The 19,859-nt window shown below is 38.7% G+C and overlaps 1 protein-coding gene across 1 annotated transcript in view; it reads right to left on the bottom strand.

The window, feature by feature from the left end:
* IL31RA (interleukin 31 receptor A) overlaps positions 1-16,785 on the bottom strand; it is a 47,416-nt gene extending 30,631 nt beyond the window's left edge. The window contains exons 1-5 of the mRNA XM_040262392.1: positions 16,707-16,785; positions 16,158-16,235; positions 9,961-10,078; positions 8,608-8,777; positions 2,893-3,044 (exon numbers count right to left, since the gene is read on the bottom strand). Coding sequence (XP_040118326.1) covers positions 2,893-3,044; positions 8,608-8,777; positions 9,961-10,078; positions 16,158-16,235; positions 16,707-16,785 — 597 coding nt within the window. The remainder of the gene's footprint in view (positions 1-2,892; positions 3,045-8,607; positions 8,778-9,960; positions 10,079-16,157; positions 16,236-16,706) is intronic.
* Positions 16,786-19,859: the final 3,074 nt, after the last annotated feature.

Raw genomic sequence — 19,859 nt, 5'->3', positions numbered from 1 at the left:
GGGTTCTTTATCATTGAGCCACCTGGGAAGCAAACCCATATATTAGCATCACACAAGTATGAGTCTTGTTATATGAACATATGGGGATTTTGGAGTTAGTTTTTATGTGGTTCAGTTTAATTAAACATTTATTGAGCATATGTGGCAGGCAATGAGAAAACTAAGATGAAAATCACAGTCTCTGTGTTTGAGGAACTTATCATCAAATATGGGGAGAGATGAGTTTAAGTGACTATGTTAAGTGCAATGACAGAGGAGGAGCACCTATCTCAGACTCCCAGAAGAAAATATGTCAGACCAGAGTTCTGAGAGACGAGTGGATCTAGCAAGGGTTAGGCCAAGAAGAGAGGTACAAAGCAGAGAGCTGTTCTAGGCAGAAGCACAGAGTAATGAAATGACATGACGCAAGGGAAACTAGCAACTCAGAATCATTAGAGAAGCAAGAGCAAGATGGAAGATGAGTTTGGAGGGGTTGATAGGGGCCAGGCCCTGGAGGGCTAAGAATTTAGACCTTTTCCATTGACAATGGGATGAGAACCATCCAGACAAGACTGGATTGGTTTAGTTGGATTTAGAACTGATTAGACTTGGTTATGGTTGAGAACTGAGAGAGATTCTGGTTGCACATTCCACTCTCCTTCCCACTTTCTCCAGGTTAGCCGGAGGAAGGACCTCTTCCTTCCAGGGGATTGGGAGGAGGGAGACAAAGATGAGTACAGATGGAGGTAAGTTTATCAAAGAGGTGGGGTACAGGATGCTAGGGATTGAAGCCGTTTGCATGTGTTGCCCTCACTTTGTATTGTAAATGGTTTAGTAATTTTCCAGAGGAATATAGATCCTGGTTTATTTTTCTTGGATTTTATAAAGTAGTCACAGGACTCTGGGATCAGACAAAAGAAACCAAGGGTTGCTAGACAGTAGATCACACAGAAGTTCCTCAGATTCACTGAGCCCATGATATGTGGTATGAAGATGACCTTATGTTGTGCTGGGGAGTGCCCTACTTAGAGGTTCCTTTCTGGGTTCCAGAAACTACCAATTAGTGAGTCTTATGTTCCTATAGTCAGTTCTAAGAGAATGGATCCAGAGCTGGCACAGAAAAGAAGCTGAGAGGAAGAGTGAACTCATTATTTCTCTTGACTTGAATATAAGACAAGTGAAACTTAACCAGTTTTTTTTTTTTTTTCTGAAAGAGTTCTAGTCTAGTGAAGGATGCAATAGATATAGTAAGATGGGCTTCACTAAAGGAAAAAGTCTAGTGATGGCCTCATGGCCAAGATGAAAAAAGTAGGCTGAATGATTGTGGTGGTCTTCTATATTCAAAGAAGCTTGAGTAAATGAGCTTCTTTTAGCTCAAAGGAGAGGCTGATGTCTTTGGATGGGCTCCGATATAGTCATTCTTTTTGATCAATGATTAGATGAAGGTATAAAAGTGTTATCATATCTGAAGATATTTAAAAAATTAAAAAGTAAAAAATTAACTCTAAGGTTTATTGAAAAGTTAGAAAGTAGAAAGTTGACTACAGGCTTTGGGTAATAGAATAAAGATTCTCAATAGGCCAAAATGATGGATAAGACCAACCTGAATAAATTCAATAGGAATAAATAAAACATCAGGATTTTAGGTTAAAAAGGGATAAGTTTATAAGATAATGGAAATGTTCTTACTAGTAAATCTTTTGTGTGTGTGTCGGGGGGAAGTCAAAGATTTAAATGATTTAATTGGCTGGAAGCTAAGAGTCAATAATGTAAGTTGGTTAGAAATAGAAAGCTGATATAAACTGCATTATGGAAATATGATAATTATTTCTGAATTTTGAGGTAAGAAAATATTTCTCAAGCTGCAAAAGACAATAAATATAAAGAAAAAGCTTGATAAAATTTGACAGTATTCATATTAAGAAGTTCTATTCCTCTAAAGATACCATTAAGAAAGTAAAAAGGCAAGATGCATAATGAGAGATGTTTACAAGACACATAAAAAATAAAAGACTCATAAACAGAATATGTAAGTAACTCCTATAAGTCAATTAAAAAGTCAGATCATCCAGCAGAAAAAAAGAGTGTACAAAAGGCTTAAATCAATACTTCACAAAGAAGAATTCCAAGTGGCCAATAAATACGTGAAAAGACATACAATCTCATTGAAAGTCAGGTAAGTGCACATTAAAGCCATGATTCCATTGTGTACATGCAACAGAAGACTACACTGGAATAAAAATGTATAAACTCCAGCACTGTAAAACATGAATGGATCTTAGAAGCACAATATTGAGAGAGAGGAGTCAAACATAAAGAAAATACAAAATATATGGATTCCGTTTATACACTGTCTCAGACTACATTGTTTAGGGATGCAGGCTTACATGGTAATACCATAATAAAAAGCAAAGAAGTAATTACCATGAAAACTAGGATAATCATTAGTTCTAAAGGCAGGAGGAGTATGTCATCAGAAAAGGGTAGGCAGGGGGCTATAGCATACTATTTTTTATATCAGTGGATTTTACATGCACACTGACAATAATAATTTGTTAAATGCAATATTTATGTTTTATTCACTTTTCTAAATATGTGTTATAGATCACAAAGGTTAAAACAATTTAAAAGGAAATTCCCAAGCTATAGACGTTCAAGAACCAATGTAGCTAGACACAAAACAGAATGAAATGCAAAAATAAATTTCTCACTTTTTTGTATGCCCCTATGTTCAGAATGCAAGATGCGTATAGTAAGACACTTTTCCAATCTAAAAGGCCCAAATGGGAAACTGGGGAGAAAAGTATTCACTATTGTCTATCTTCTATTTTAAGTGTAGAAAATGGAAAAAATTATTCCAGATCAACAAACGTCAAATAATTCTCTTAGAAACAATATAATGGCATAACTTACCCAATGGGTACTATTTACTGCTCTGAATCGAAGTGTATAATTTAAAGTAGATGACTTAGGTGCCAACACAGGCTGTGTCCATTTTACTTGAACCATTTGTTTAAGGCCCAAAACTGGTTTCACACTGAAAATCTCAGGTGGCTCAATTTTAGCTGAAAATAAAAATCATACAGTTCTTGTATTTGCACAAAGACCGGAAAGGGCTAATAACATCCACCCAGAATTGCAAAGGAAATCATAGTGCATATTCCATGATTCAGTGTATGCAAAAGGCATTAAGAAAGCAGGACAAAAAGAATGCTGCCACCTCCCATCCCTTCAAAAAAGAGTGTCCAGTGAGGAGAGGCTATATTTCTGTGTTTTTGTTTTTTTGTTTTTAACAAATCAGCCTTTTACTGACTGGGTCAGATCTCTTGTCAAACAGAAGGGAGGTAAAAAGAAACTTCATGACCAGAGAATGGGTGTTTCCTCTTGTCTGTTCTCCCCATCTCTTCTTCTTTGACTCCCAGGATGAAGAAGTGCCCAGTAGAAAGCACCTCTCATCTCCCCTGAACACTATAAACATTCTCACCCTAAATTTATCCTTGAAAAAGGAGGGGTTGGTTATAAAATTAACATAGGCTCATTTCAAAAATTATTTATTTAATTTATTTGGTTGTGCCAGGTCTAAGTTGCAGCATGAGAACTCATAGTTGTAGCTTGTAGGATCTAGTTCCCTGACCAGGGATTGAACCCATACCCCCTGCATTGGAAGGCGGAGTCTTGACCACTGGACCATAAGGGAAGTCCCCCCAAAATTTTTTAAATATAGAAAAACTACTAAGAAAAACTTTAAGTCAACCATAATTCTATCAACCAGCATGTGTGCGAAGTCACTTCAGTCATGTTGGATTCTTTGTGATCCCATGGACTATAGCCCACCAGGCTCCTCTGTCCATGGGATTCCCCAGGCAAGAATACTGCAGTGGGTTGCCATGCCCTCCTTGCCATCAACCAGAGATCATCATTATTAGCATTTTGGTGTATTTCCAGGCTTTTACCTATACAAAAATTTGTACTTTTTAAAAGAAAACTGATGCTATGCTAAATAAATCTTTTGTCTTTATGAAAAACATTATGGTATCAGCAAATACCCCTTTGCATTAAAATTTTTCAAAACATGTTTTCAAAGCTTCATAATATTCTCTTATAGAGAAACAGAATTTGACACTTTCTTTATTAGTGTACTGTACATAAGTTCAGTTCAGTTCAGTCACTCAGTCGTGTCTGACTCTTTGCGACCCCATGAATCGCAGCATTCCAGGCCTCCCTGTCCATCACCATCTCCCGGAGTTCACTCAGATTCATGTCCATCTAGTCCATGATGCCATCCAACCATCTCATCCTTGGATGTCCCCTTCTCCTCCTGCCCCCAATCCCTCCCAGCATCAGAGTCTTTTCCAATGAGTCAACTCTTCGCATGAGGTGGCCAAAGTAGTGGAGTTTCAGCTTTAGCATCATTCCTTCCAAAGAAATCCCAGGGCTGATCTCCTTCAGAATGGACTGGTTGGATCTCCTTGCAGTCCAAGGGACTCTCAAGAGTCTTTTCCAACACCACAGTTCAAAAGCATCAATCCTTTGGCACTCAGCTTTCTTTATAGTCCAACTCTTACATCCATTCATAACTACTGGAAAAATCATAGCCTTGACTAGATGGACCTTTGTTGGCAAAGGTCTCTGCTTTTTAATATGCTGACTAGGTTGGTCATAGCTTTTCTTCCAAGGAGCAAGCGTCTTTTAATTTCATGGCTGCAGTCACCATCTGCAGTGATTTTGGAGCCCAAAAAATAAAGTCAGCCAGTGCTTCCACTGTTGTTTCCCCATCTATTTGCCATGAAGTGATGGGACCAGATGCCATGATCTTAGTTTTCTGAATGTTGAGCTTTAAGCCAACTTTTTCACTCTCTTCTTTCACTTTCATCAAGAGGCTTTTTAGTTCCTCTTCACTTTCTGCCATAAGGGTGGTGTTATCTGCACACCTGAGGTTATTGATATCTCTCCCAGCAATCTTGATTCCAGCTTGTGCTTTATCCAGCCCAGTGTTGGATGCATCATGCATATAAGTTAAATAAGAAGTGTGACAATATACAGCCTTGATGTACTCCTTTTCCTATTTGGAATCAGTCTGTTGTTCCATGTCCAGTTCTAACTGTTGCTTCCTGACCTGCATACAGATTTCTCAAGGGGCAGGTCAGGTAGTCTGGTATTCCCATCTCTTTCAGAATTTTCCACAGTTTATTGTGATCCACACAGTCAAAGGCTTTGGCATAGTCAATAAAGCAGAAATTGATGTTTTTCTGTAACTCTCTTGCTTCTTCGATGACCGAGCAGATGTTAGCAATTTGATCTCCGGTTCCTCTGCCTTTTCTAAAACCAGCTTGAACATCTGGAAGTTCACGGTTCATGTATTGCTGAAGCCTGGCTTGGAGAATTTTGAGCATTACTTTACTAGCGTGTCAGTTGAGTGCAATTGCGCAGTAGTTTGAACATCCTTTGGCATTGCCTTTCTTTGGAATTGGAATGAAAACTGATCTTTTCTAGTCCTGTGGCCACTGCTAAGTTTTCCAAATTTGCTGACATATTGCGTGAAGCACTTTCACAGCATCATCTTTTAAGATTTGAAATAGCTCAATTGGAATTCCATCACCTCCACTAGCTTTGTTCATAATGGTGCTTCCTAAGGCCCACGTGACTTCACATTCCAGGATGTCTGGCTCTAGGTGAGTGATCACACCATCGTGATTATCTTGGTCATGAAGATCTTTTTTGTACAATTCTTCTGTGTATTCTTGCCACCTCTTCTTAATATCTTCTGCTTCTGTTAGGAACATACCATTTCTGTCCTTTATTGAGCCCATCTTTGCATGAAATGTTCCCTTGGTATCTCTAACTTTCTTGAAGAGATCTCTAGACTTTCCCATTCTATTGTTTTCCTCTATTTCTTTGCATTGATCACTGAGGAAGGCTTTCTTATCTCTCCTTGCTAGTCTTTGGAACTCTGCATTAAAATGGGTATATCTTTTGTTTTCTTCTTTGCTTTTCGCTTCTCTTCTTTTCACAGCTATTTGTAAGGCCTCCTCAGACAGCCGTTTTGCTTTTTTGCATTTCTTTTTCTTGGGGATGGTCTTTATCCCTGTAACCCTTTCAAAAAACCGGACCAGGAAACACTTTCCAACTCATTCTGTGAGGCCAATATTTCCACGATGCCAAAAATAGAAAAAGATATCACAAGAAAAGAAAGCAAGAGACCAATATCCCCTATGAAGATAGAAGAAAAAATCCTAAACAAAAAAACTATCAATCCAAATTCAGCAACATATAGAAAGGATTATACACTTACAACCATGTGAGATTTATTTCAGGAATACAAAGTTTGTTAACTTTGTTTAAAAATTAACTCAGAAAAGATCATAGAACTAAATGTAAGAGCTAAAGCTATAAAGGTCTTTAAAAGAAAACAGAGTAGAAATCTTTGTGACCTCAGGTTTGGTACTAGTTTATTAGTTCTGACTCCTGAGCACAAGCAATAAAGGAAAAAATAGATAAATTATAATAAAATCATCAAAATTAAATTATGTTGTAGTTTCAAAGGATATTATTTAAAAATGGAAAACATAACCCACAGGAAGAAAGAAAATATGTGCAAAACATATCTTATAGGGAGCTGATACCCGGAATATATAAAGAACTCGAACTTCCCTGGCAATCCAGTGATTAAGACTCACTCTTCCACTGCAAGGGGCTTAGGTTTGATCCCTTGTTGGAGAGGGAAATGGCAACCCACTCCAGTATTCTTGCCTGGAGAATCCCAGGGACTGGAGAGCCAGGTGGGCTGCCATCTATGGGGTCGCACAGAGTCGGACACGACTAAAGCAACTTAGCAGCAGCAGGGTAACTAAGATCTCACATGCTGCAGAGCACAGACCCTCACAAAAAGAACTCTTAAAATTGAACAGTAAAAAGACAACATATTTGTAAAATCGGCAAAGATTATGGATTAACATTTTTCCAGAGAGGATGTACAAATGGCCAATTAGCACATGAAAAGATGCTTAATATCATTAATCATTTGGTAAGTGCAAATCAGAACAGTGAAGTATGATGTGATAACCACCAGGGAAGTCCCCTAATATCCACTGCTGCTAAGTCACTTCAGTCGTGTCCGACTCTGTGCGACCCCAGAGACAGCAGCCCACCAGGCTGCCCTGTCCCTGGGATTCTCCAGGCAAGAACACTGGAGTGGGTTGCCATTTCCTTCTCCAATTCATGAAAGTGAAAAGTAAAACTGAAGTCGCTCAGTCGTGACCAGCTCCTAGCGACCCCATGGACTGCAGCCCACCAGGCTCCTCTGTCCATGGGAATTTCCAGGCAAGAGTACTGGAGTGGGTTGCCATTGCCTTATCCAATACCCACTAGGATGGTTATAATAAAAAAAAGTGCAATAACTAGTGTTGGCAAGGATATGGAGAAGCTGGTAACTTTATAAATTGCTGGTGGGAGTGTAAAATGATACAGCCATTTTGTTAAAATTTAGCAGTTCCTCAAAAAGTTAAAGACTGAGTTATATGACCCAGCAATTTCATTAGGTATATATCTAAGAGAATTGAAGCCTATATCCACACAAGAATTTGTACACAAATATTCATAATTGTAGCTTTCATAACCAAAAAGTGGAAACAACTCAAATGTCTATCAGCCAATGTGTGGTTAAACAGAATGTGATATGTCCCTATGATGGATTATTATTCAGCAATAAAAGGAATAAATGCTACAAGATAGATTGAACCTTGAAAACATTATGCTGTGAAAGAAATAGGATATAAGGACTATACTGTATCATTACATTTATATGAATTTTCAAAAATAAGTAAATCCATAAAGACAGAAAAATAGACTAGTGACTGCCAGAGATCAAGGGGAAGATAGAATTAAGGATTTCTGCTAATGGGCATGAAGTTTCTTTGAAGGGTGATGAAAAGTTTCTGGAACTAGGTCCTGGTGATATTTGTATAAATTTGTGAATATGATTTTTAAAAACTGGTGAATTGTCATTTTTAAAAGGTGAATCTTTGGGGTGGGAGATGGGATGGAGGTTCAAGAGGGAGGGGACATATGTATACCTATGGCTGATTCACGTTGAGGTATGGCAGAAACCAACACAATATTGTAAAGCAATTATCCTCCAGTTAAAAATAAATAAACATAAAAGGCGAATCTTATAACATGTGAATTATATCTTGCAAATGATGTTATTTTTAAATTAAATAGTAAAAATGACTCTGAAAAAGAATTTAAAAAGTAACAATCAGTGAGATATTTTTAAAAATAAGAGTTTTACTTTCTCCTACAGGAGCAATAATGTTTTGAAGAAGAAACACTGTTTCTTCTAATATAATTTATGGTACAAACTGCAAGAGAAAATCAAGGACCAGCAAAATGTTTCTTCTCATTCTTTTTTTTTTGGTCAGTTCCCTCCTTACTTCCTTTCTTCTTCCCTCTGACCCTACCTCTCTTTTCCTTCTTCAAAAGAAGACAAGTTTTCCATATATCCATAACATACACCTACTATATGCTTGAGCTGTGAATCTACTTTTGAGTTTACAGATAGCACTTTTTAAAAAAAGAAGAGGGTATATTTTAATTAAAAAGTACATAAGAACATAAAGTGACACTTACTTATGGTATATAAGTCCCAATATGTTATATCAGATTTAATTATACCATATGCATTTTGAGCCTCCACTTGAATAATGTAAATATCTGGTGGTGTTATTCTTGAATAAAAAGAGCATGAAGAACCATTTTCACTGGTAGAAATACAAGTATCATTTTCACGTAAATAACACCTTTGAAGGAAAAAATAATTCAGTGTGAGTTTAGTACAGCAATTTAGAAACATAAGCATATTTAATATATTAAGCATATATTTGGTAGCTCCCTTCTGGGTCTTGAGAACTGTATGGTCCAGAAATTGATGTTTATCTCTCCAGATTCCTTCCTCACCTTCAAGGAGAGAAAAAAGTTACAATGGAGACCTCCCTGGGAACCCTGTAAGTTCATCAAAAGTTATATTCATATAATGCATTTTCTATTGGTAAGGAATAATGAATAGGCTCTTGAAAATCTGAGATTCTAACCTTGAGAATTTATTCTTAAAAGAAAAAAATAAAAAGAATTTGTTAAATAAATTACAGTAGATACATAAATAGAATTTAAAATGATAGTTTTTAATACAGCTATGTTTATTGATATGGAAAGATGCCTGGTACTCTATTAATAGTGAAAAAAAGCAAGATGCATATTATGTAAATAATGATTACATTAATATGAACTTACATATTTACATAACTCTTCTTAAAGGTGTCTAGGAAGGCCTTCATCAAAATGTTAAAAATTGTTATATTTGGTAGTGGGATTTGGGGTGATTTTTTATATTCTTCATATTTTTCAGATTGAATTTTTTGCCACTGGTGTACACTGTTTTCAGAAAACTCATTACAATTATTTTCTTAGATAGATAACTTAAACCCTATCAAGCTGTAACTTAATGAAAACAACTACACATATTGGTAGGAATCAAGTAGATGGGTATTGCTAGAGTCCTCTAGGGACTATGTGGAAGATGAAACAGGCTGAGACCAGAAGAGGGGGCCTACTGCGTAAGGATTTGCAAAGGCAGGGGTGAGGGGGCATTGACTGAACATACAGAAATATAGAACCATGGAATTTTGAAAGCAGAAAGGATCTCAGGGTTTTCCATGGTTATCACAGAATGCAAAAATGGCGTACAGGGTAATGTTGTGTCGTGGTTATACAAGCATCCTCCCCACCCTCTTAGCTGTAGATCCTATCAGTATGGTTGCAAATAACCAAGATATCACCCCAGCCACTGGATGCAAATAGTGGTTATCTAGAGGCTATAACTGAGAAAACATTTTACTGCCTAAGTGACTTGAGTCATGAGTTAAGGTGGGAGCCTCTGCCTCCTCCCTTTACTCTCCCTGATGGTACATAAGCTCCCATACTCACGAAGTTCTCCTGACTGTGTATGATATAAAATTAGCTTCTTTCTGTGGACTCCAGGTGCAAGTAAAATTTTTCGTATAGTAGAAGACGCAAGAAATATTCTCAGGCTTAGCTGGCAGGTCTAGAAAAATACACAAACACAATAACTTTAGTGCATGATAGACATTACTAGCATTAACGAGTTTGATGAAAACAGATTAATCGAAAGCTGAATTTCTTGGTAAGTTACTAGGTATAATAGGTTCTCCTTATCAGGGCCATGGAAAGAATCTAACTCCATCTCTGCAGTTACTCCCTTTAAACAGCTAGATTTTGACTTAAAAAACACTCCTTATATTTTTATTCAAGGAAGTTCCTACCAGATAAGAAGTAAGAAGTCCATCACTTGTAGCAAGTAAAATATTGGAGCAGGGGAGTGAAAGTAAGATGGAGCAAAGAACTCGGATGTCAGTGTTCTTGGTGCAACAGTACAAACATGCATGAGTCTGAAGAACAAAGGTCATTTGGGCTGGTGGCCCATTTCACCAGGCATAGCAAGTCTTGTCGGAGCCTCATGTACCACTCAGCACCAACTCCAGCATGATATAGAAGTCCTAGCACTGCAGAGAGTGGGCTGGGGAAGATCTTCACATAAGCCCTGAACAGGTGAGAGTAGCAAGCAGGGATTCAGAAGTCCCCCGTATCTCAGGGTGGGGAACTGTGGGTGGGTATAGATGTGTGGGGTTGGTCCAGGCCTGGGATTCAGAAGAGGTCAGGCACGTTCAGGGTGATATGGCTGTAGATCAGGCCTGGGATTCAGATGAAGAGGTTTCTGTGCACAGGGGGATGTCAAGACCACAGGCAAACAGCTGGGGCATGAACTTCAGGAGTGGGTTTGGCAATGGTACCCCAAAGTCCACACAAAGCTGGCTGCCTGGCAGCAGACAGCAGAGAAGGGATAAGACCCTAGCAGAATGTCCAGAGGGAAACAAAGACTTGCTCACACAGATTCAGGAGACCAGGACTCTGAAGTTACATAAACCCACTCATATACGGAGACACCACTCTAGGCAGGAGTAGGGGGACAGGGAGAAACGCTGGAACTGTGCACAGTTACCCCAGAGAGACTGAATCAGCTGGAAAACACTATAAATCAGAATAAACAGAGACAATGCTAATAAGTGCTGCCTGTGCTGTCCCCTTCCTCAGCCCTGCTTGCTTTCCAGGGGAGCAGGGACTTTTTGAAAACTGATTAGCTTAATCATCGAAAATAAGGATGTTATAAAATATATCTGCATATCTGACTAATGTATACATTTCAACTCTTCCAGAGGTAACACCTTCTAATAGGAAGTCAGTAATAAACAGTTTCAGAATGGGTTGTATTCACTGCTTAGATTTGGGACTTTCAGGATTTGTATATTCATTCATGGGCTTTCCTGGTGGTTCAGATGGTAAAGAATCTGCCTGCAACATGGGAGACTGTTGTCTAAGAAATGAGAATTGTCTACATAGGTAAAGCAGCCCCTGGGAGTGACAAACAAGAATGAAGGGGAGCAAGGGGGCCTTCATGTCATGTCCACATTTCTAGCTTTTTTCTGAGAAGCCTTCCTCTGAGTCCTGCAGATGAGCCTAATCCTGACAACACCCACTAGTCAGTAGTTAAGAAAATGACTTTCTATCTATGCTACTTGCATGGTGAAAACCATGAAAAAGCTGGTGATCTCCAAGTCCAACTGCTTAAAGGACCAAAGTTAACTGACCTGAACCAAATAATACTACATGTTAAGTGGAGATCAGAAGGTAGACCAATTAGCCCAGTAATTCCTCAGAGAGCCCACATAGCTTGAAAACATTCCCTAAGGATTCCTCAGGACAGCAAGCAGAATGTTAACAGATACACACTTCACAACTGTCAGTGGGGACAGCCAAAATCCTATAAGAGGGTGAGCAAATGGTTAGCCAACAATGTCCCCAGGGGAATAGCTGTTACACTGACTGACACTCTCTGGCTCAGAGTTTTTGGCTGTATGCGTTTGTGTGTACATGTGGGTCTGTCTTTAGTCCTCTGGCCAATTTCCTTACAAATAGTCATCCAAAGCTAGCCTGCCCTCCACCTCCATTTCACTCATACCAGCACATGGACTCTTAGCAGGATATCAAAGCTGATCATTGGCTGGAAAACAAAGAAATAAGATGTCTTTCCCTGTCTACTCAGAATAGTCTTTAGTTTTGTACTATTCTCATTATGGCCCCCTACAGTCACATTTTATTTCCACCTTCATTCTCGGTCTGCCTTGAACAGGCTGACTCCAAAGACAGCCACCAAAAAAACCAATGTAGAAATAGATGGACAGAAGAGCCTCGGACACGACTGAGGCGACTTAGCATAGCACAGCACAGGAAGAGATCCTTGTGGATCTAAACATATCCCCATCGAACCATGGTGAACTTTGGTCTTTACTATTCTTCCTTGAATATCTCTCTTTAGCTCTTTCAGAAGCTTTGATTAATATCTATAAAAACCATAAGTCAAAATAAAGTAAAAATAAAATTAAAAAAAAAAGAAACCCATAAGTCAGAGGGGAGTCCAACCTCTGGTTACCAGAACCATCAGTGTCATCAGATATCAGAAGAGAAAGTAGTTCTAAAAATGATTTTCCTCTTCACCTGAGCTTTTTTTAAGGAGCTACATTTGTTTTACTCTCACTGTTTGGTACATAGCAAGACAGAAATATTCTTGGAGAGGCCACTTGATATTGGTATAGAGAAGGAAAAAATTCTCTTTCCTCTCACTCTCCTAGGCTCTCCAGCCTGGGCCCTGTAAAATCAGACTGACAAAAGATAGATTAACAAGAGAAAAACATTATATTAATGCATGCAGTGAAATTACACAGGCGAAAACTCAATGAAGAGTAACTTAAAGGGGTGGTTAGAACCTGCGCTGATACAGCATCTTAAGACAAAACCAATAAATCTGTAGAGAACTGACAGGGCAAAGGAAAATGAACTTAGGCTTTCAAGGGTGGCAAACTGTGAAAAGGTAAATATATGTGAGACACTAATGGAGCAGGGTTTACATGTGCAGATCCATCCTGGCACTGATTTTCTGTCTTCCTCATGGTCATAAAACTCCTCCAGAAGAGGAGATTTATAGCAGTCCTTACTTTTCAGAAGTTTGTTCTTTTAAATAAATAAAAGAAGTTCCAAAGACTTCACTTCTGCATCTATTGATTCTCATTTGACTCCAAACCAAAATAAATCCTTATGCCAAAGTGGTATATTTTGGGGTGGCATATTCTGATCCCCTATGTTGGTGTTACAAAAGAGATTTATGACAAATAAAATGAAAGCCCAAGAACATTTCCAGTGCTCATCAGTATTTCCCCTTCCTCGACATATGGGAAGATTTTATTTCCTTGCTTCCTTGAAATTAGGCATAGCAACATGACTTCTTTGGCCCCTGACATGAAAGGAGACTAAAGCGCTACTACGTTATTATCCTTCCTCTCCTCCCTCTGCCCTGCACACCCTGCAAATCCATGTTGAGATAATGAGTCTTAGGCTGGTACAGCCTCCATCAGCCTAGGTCCCTGCTTACCTGTGATGGACATATAGACTTTGTTGTCTTAAGCACTAAGATTTTGGGCTTGTTTATTTTCACAGCATAAACAACTTTCCCTGCCTCATGCGAAAAATAGCTTGTCTGAAAATCCAAGATTTTAGGACTTGGGGGAGGAATTCATTTAAGAGTAATTTTCCCTCTTCTCTTTGTTATGTCCTCATGACATCCTAACTCTGCATATGATCTCAGGGCATTGTAGATTTGTTTTATCACAAATGAGGGTATCAAGGGGAACTGGAATAAAAAAGGAAAACCAGATCAACAAATACCTTCAGTTTTGCTTGCTTTCTGTACTTATAGTTATTACTTACAGCCTCAGTTATCTGGTGTGGATCCCACACATCTGAACTGCCCTGACTTATGTAATAGAACTGCCAGTGAGTAGCAAGGCTTATACATCTGTTGTCCTCCTACTTGCTGGCAACTAGTGTGCCTGTTTTAAGTCTTATTCAACTTACCTCTAATTAGAACACAAGCTCTTCATCAAAAGACTGTCACAAACATTATATAATTGTGATAGAGCAATGGAGGGCATTTTACCTCTGTTCTATTTTTCATAAAACCCCAAGGGTACTCACAGTACTCGTCAAGACTGCCACAGTCATGAGAAAAAAGGGAAGACTAATGAGCTGTCATCCACCAGAAGAGACTAAGGAGACAGGACAATTCAGTGCAATATGCTACCCTGAACTGGATCCCAGAATAGAGAGAGAACATTGAGGAAAAACTAGTGAAATCAAGTAAAGTCTGGAATGTACTTAATAGTCATGTGTTAATATCAGTTTCTTTATTTCAGCAAGCATACGATGCTATTATAAAATATTAGCAATAAGGGAAACTGGATAAAGGGTATATAAGAATTCTCTGTACTATCTTCACAATTTTTGTGTAAATTTAAAACTACAACAGAATGTTTATTTTTTGCACGTGGACAACTAAAGGTTACATTTGCCCCTCACACACATGTATCATTCCACATGTTAAGAAAAAGCATATAAACATATTGCCACATTTCTAGAAATAACTATTTCCCTTATTTTTAGAAATAAGCAGATATATTCAGAACTCTTCTCTAAGAAGGACCAGGAGAATGTTCTTGCTTATCAGCAAATTTCCTATATGCAAAAAGAACATTTTTCAAAATTAAAAAGATCTTCTCAATCTCCCTTCTTCCCCTCTACGCTCATATCACTTTGGTGTCATTGCAAAGTCAAATTTTGTTGTGAACAGTGTCTTGAAATAAAAGAAGAGCAAAGCTGAGACCAAGGGGAAAATTGTCTAGAAGGGAAGTAGTATGGAAACTGGAGTCAGTTACACAGGAAATGGTATTAGTGAAAGGTAGTAAGAGAAGACAGAGATACAAGACTGAAAAAGACAAGTTGAGGGGAAAAGGTGTCATGATGCTTATAAGCAGAACTTTAAATTGGAGAATTGGAAGCATTTGGGGATTTCTGAGATGGCCAGAAGAGGCTGAATGAGACAGAGACACACAGCCCTACCTGCCTGTATTGTCTACAAAGCTCTGCAGTGTCACAACTATAACCCCAGGGACCTGCAAGGTGGGCCAGGCCATGCCAGAGGTTTGGAAGACATTCTTATTATCTCTGGATCACAACTGCCTTCTGGGTGACCTCCAATTATGATACATTATGGGCTGGATTGTGTCCCTCCCCACAAATCTCATATGTTGAAGCCCTCCTCTCTCTCTGCTGTGCCTCAGAAGGTGGCTACATTTGGAAACAGGGCATATAAGGATATATTAACTAAAATGGGGCCTTTACAGTGTGTCCTAATTCAATCTGACTGGTGTCCTTATAAGAGGAGATTAAGGTACACAGAGGGATGACCACGCGAAGAGGCAGCAGGAAGATGGTCATAAACAAATCAAGGAGAGAGGTGTCAGAGAAAATCAACTCTGCAGACACCTCGACCTTGGACTTCCAGTCTCCAAAACTGTGAGAAAATAAACTTCTGTTGTTTAGGCTATCCAGTCTGTGGTATTTTGTTATATAGCAGCCTGACCAGACCAATATTTATACTACATGCCTTGTCTACATTCCCAGTGCTCAATCACCATTTCTTTTAATCTGGTATTATCTTTTTTAACATAATATGTGATCTAAGTAATACATCTTAGACCTACATGGTATTATATGGCCATTAGGCCCATAGTTTTGAGTTGGACCATTGTAGAAACATGTTGTTTCATTTCCCTTTATACCCTTGGAATTTATGGCAAATAGTGTGAAAATGTATATATGTTTTTATGTGTGTATCTTATATGAACCAATGCACGCTTAACACAGGAATCACCAAGATAATCACCTACTATCACTCTAAAACAGTGAATCTTGACTTTCAAAGGGTCATATCTCCCTTTGAAAATATGATAGATCATCTTGCCAAACTTGCATATGCATGAGTATATATCAACATGCACATACAACCCCACACAAATTTAGGGAGTTCACAAATCCCCCATTGTTCATCCATGAATGCCCATCTCCAGGTGCCCCTTTGTTCTCAAGTTAACAATTCTTATCCAAAAAAGGCAAATAGAATCACATAATCCATAAAAGGGCACAGGCTGACCTACCTGCCAGGCCAAATTTGCAGAGTAGAGGGAGCATCCACAGTGTCCAGGCCCACATTGTTCCCAAATAATGCAGGGAGGCTGGAAAGAGAACAGAAAATATCATCAGTCAAGAGTTAGTTTGCTTCCTGTCTGTCCTCAACAGCTCTGTTTCTAGTGATAAACGGATTCTGGGAATTTTGAGGAAAGGTATTTTATTTTATATATTTTGTGTTACATTCTATTTTGTTATATTTATTTGGTTAGTGTCACACAGATCCCTCTGTGATTATTCTATTACCCCAATTTTTTTTGTCCACAGTTAATTCTACTATATAATACAAAAAGTACACCAGCCAGCAAGAATACACTCCAGAAAAACAGTACTGTCCTCCAGTCGCTGCCTCAGTTCCTGAGCACTGCAGCTAAACAAGACATCTCGTAATTTCCCAAAAGCACCATGCAATTTCACATCTCCATGCTTTGTCCATATGGTTCCTTCTGTCTAGAATGTCCTTTCTTCCCTATTCCTGACAAAGTGATCCATCTTTCCAGACTCAGCTCAAAGCTAACCTCCAAGTGCCTTCGCTGAACTCCCGGATGGACTCAGCCCGCCAGTCGGCCTCTGTGCCCCATCCACCCTCCACGCCATCTGTACTGTGCACACAGTACACAGAATGGGGTTTAGTAGTTTACCTGCTGGCTTCTCTACAGGTAGGGAACTTCTGAAGAGTGGAGCTTCTCTCTCTGTGAAGCCTGAGTGTTGAAGGCAGTGCCTGGTACCTGGTAGACGTTCACTATTGTTTGTGGAATAATTAGAATAACAAGGCTGCTGGCTCCTCACGTCATCCCAGACGAGATGGTGAGATAGTCTATGGATTAAAGCAAATGTAAAGGCAATACCTCGCTTTCAGAAAGAAATAAATGACGCTACATTTTCAGCTGACATATTATTATGGGGGGAAAAGGAGAGTTTTCAGCAAGATAAATCATTTTAGGAAAAGTTGAATGCAGCATTTCTGGATGAAAACCACAGGGATAACATTTTCTCACACACAAACCAGTTGAAACATCTAACTAACTGAAAGTGCCTAAGGCAAAATAAAGCAGAGTGAGAACTTGGATCCATAGTAATAGAAATACCATTATGAAACAATAAAAGACTGGTTATATAACAGCAATAGTTAATGCCTGTTACTTAAGAGCTGTGGCTAATCTCTCCAAAAACAACCATTTTCATTTAAATGAGTATAAAACTTAGGAAGTTTTAAAATTTTTCAATGAAGAATAAATGTGTTCTTTGAAAATTAATTATAACAGCAATAGAATATTTTTTTTTGGCCTTGAATAGAATTTTATTTATTCATTTATTTTTTGGCCTTGAAACATCTGAGATCTTAGTCCTCTGACCAGAGATAGAATCCATGCCCTCTGCAATGGAAGCTCGGAGTTCTAACCACTGGACCACCAGGGAATTCCCAGTAATAGCACTTTTTAACATCCAACTATTCACAATGTTGTCTTAATTTTCTCCAGTTCTTAAGCCAAAAAACATGCCTTTACAAGTTTTAAAAGCATACTGGAAAGGGAGGGAGGCCCAGTCATGAAGACACTATTAAAGACATGATGCTGACCGTCTCAGTGATTGAATAAATAAACAATTATACGTGCTAAAGCTCAAATTGTTATTCCAACACAGGGTTTTGCATTTTAAAATCTTATCAATATTAACAATTGAATATTTTGTACTTAATTAATTGTAATTACTGCTTCTTTACTTTACAGTGAGAATACTCACCTATTATTTGTGGATTTTTAAAGCCTTAACAAAAAAAACAGCAGTGTTCATTGGTGTTCACTGGCTTCCCTGATGGCTCAATGGTAAAGAATCTGCTAGCCACATAGGAGATGCAGTTTTGATCCCTGGGTCAGGAAGATCCCCTGGAGGAGGAAATGGCAACCCACTCCACTATTCTTGCCTGGAGAATCCCATGGACAGAGGACCCTGGAGGGCTGCAGTCCATGGGGTCACAAAGAGTTGGACACGACTGAGTGACTAAGCATCCATGGAAGGAAATTATGAAGTTTTCCATTGCTGGGGTGACATACAGTTGACCTTGAGCAATGCCAAAGTTAGGAGCACATGCTCTCCACGCAGTCAGAAATCCAATCACATAACTTCTGTCCATACACATAGTTCCTCCCCATATAAGGTTCTACAACGTTGGATTCAACCAATCACGAACAGTATAGTACAACAGTATTTACTATTGAAAACAAGACCACTCATAAGTGGACCCACACAGTTAAAATCCATGTTTTTCAAGGGTCAGCTGTACTCTATAACAGGACAATCATTAGACTTCACCACAGCCTCATGCAAGATATCTCAAAACCCAAAATTTCCATGATTGCTCAGATTCTGTGAAGCCGTTTCTGATTATTAATAATTTAGCAGAAGTTCAGATTCTGAACAAAGGATGTAAGCTTTCTAGTAATTAGAAAAGACTACTCTCCTTTGTTTAAACATACCAGCCTCATGAAGTCTTATATGCGGTAATCAGCCTCTCCAAATCTGAGCAATTTTGGGTGCAAAAAGACTGTGGGCTATAGAAAATTCTTGAAGATTATCTTGTGCTCTTAAGGAGAACCATTAAACTATTACCTTTATTGTCTGACTCATTAGCGCTAACTTTTAAAATGAAGCAGCTTTGAATAACTGTCTCCACTAAGGGGGCACTTCCTAGAAATATACACCTTCTCATTAGTGGTGCCTGATTTGAATACAACAGGAGCTCTGGAATTCTCAAACAACACTATGAATATTCCATGCTGAACCAAAGGACTCAGAACATAAAGTGATACCGCTTGAGTAATTTTTAGTGTCTTATCTTTAAAGTAGTAGCTACGGTTAGGAGTACAATGACTGGAAGTGAAACCAACCAATTATTGCTGGCTACAGCAGTGGCTGGAGACAAGAAAACAAAGGAAGAGACTCGGCTCTTGCCAGCTGATGTTAAACTACCCCTTTCTCTCCACATTCTGTCTCCTATCACCCAAGCAGAAGCAACAGCACGGCTGTTTTACTCTCTAGAAATCTCCCATTATACACACACAAACACCTCCACCCCCGACACAGGCTGTGCTTTGGAGCTTCAGTTCCCACTCAAGGCTGTGTCCTGGTGGCTGTTTTACCTGATTTCACGTGCACACAAATATCTCACTATCTGACCCTGCTTTCATTCACTCACTCATACATTTACTCAGCTAATGTGTGTTGATAACCATTCTGTGCCACAAACTGTGCAGAATATGAGACTTTTTTAAAGGATGGGCAAAGAAGTAAATTCTAGGGATAGCAACATACTTTCAGGTTGAATTATACAAAATTGCTATTTTTATAAGTCTAAAACAGTCAAATATTGGCAATTTCATCCTAGTAAACTAACTGTATCTTTTCTTTTTGGGTGAGGAAATGCTTATGTACCTTATCCAAGATGAGATTAAGAGCTATCAGCATGGTGACTAATATATTAATATTAGTTAATAATACTGTACTGTATACTTGAAAGTTGCTATGGCAGTAGACCTTAAAAGCTCTCATCACAAGAGAAAAGGTTTGTAACTATGTATGGGCTTCCCTTGTGGCTCAGCTGGTAAAGAATCTGTCTGCAATGTGGGAAACCTGGGTTCAATCCCTGGGTTGGGAAGATCCCCTGGAGAAGG

Source organism: Oryx dammah, unplaced genomic scaffold (genome assembly GCF_014754425.2).
Source record: "Oryx dammah isolate SB20612 unplaced genomic scaffold, SCBI_Odam_1.1 HiC_scaffold_20, whole genome shotgun sequence".
NCBI lineage: Eukaryota > Metazoa > Chordata > Mammalia > Artiodactyla > Bovidae > Oryx > Oryx dammah.
Note: the sequence above shows the minus strand (reverse complement) of the source record. Positions and strands in the feature narration are given on the sequence as shown.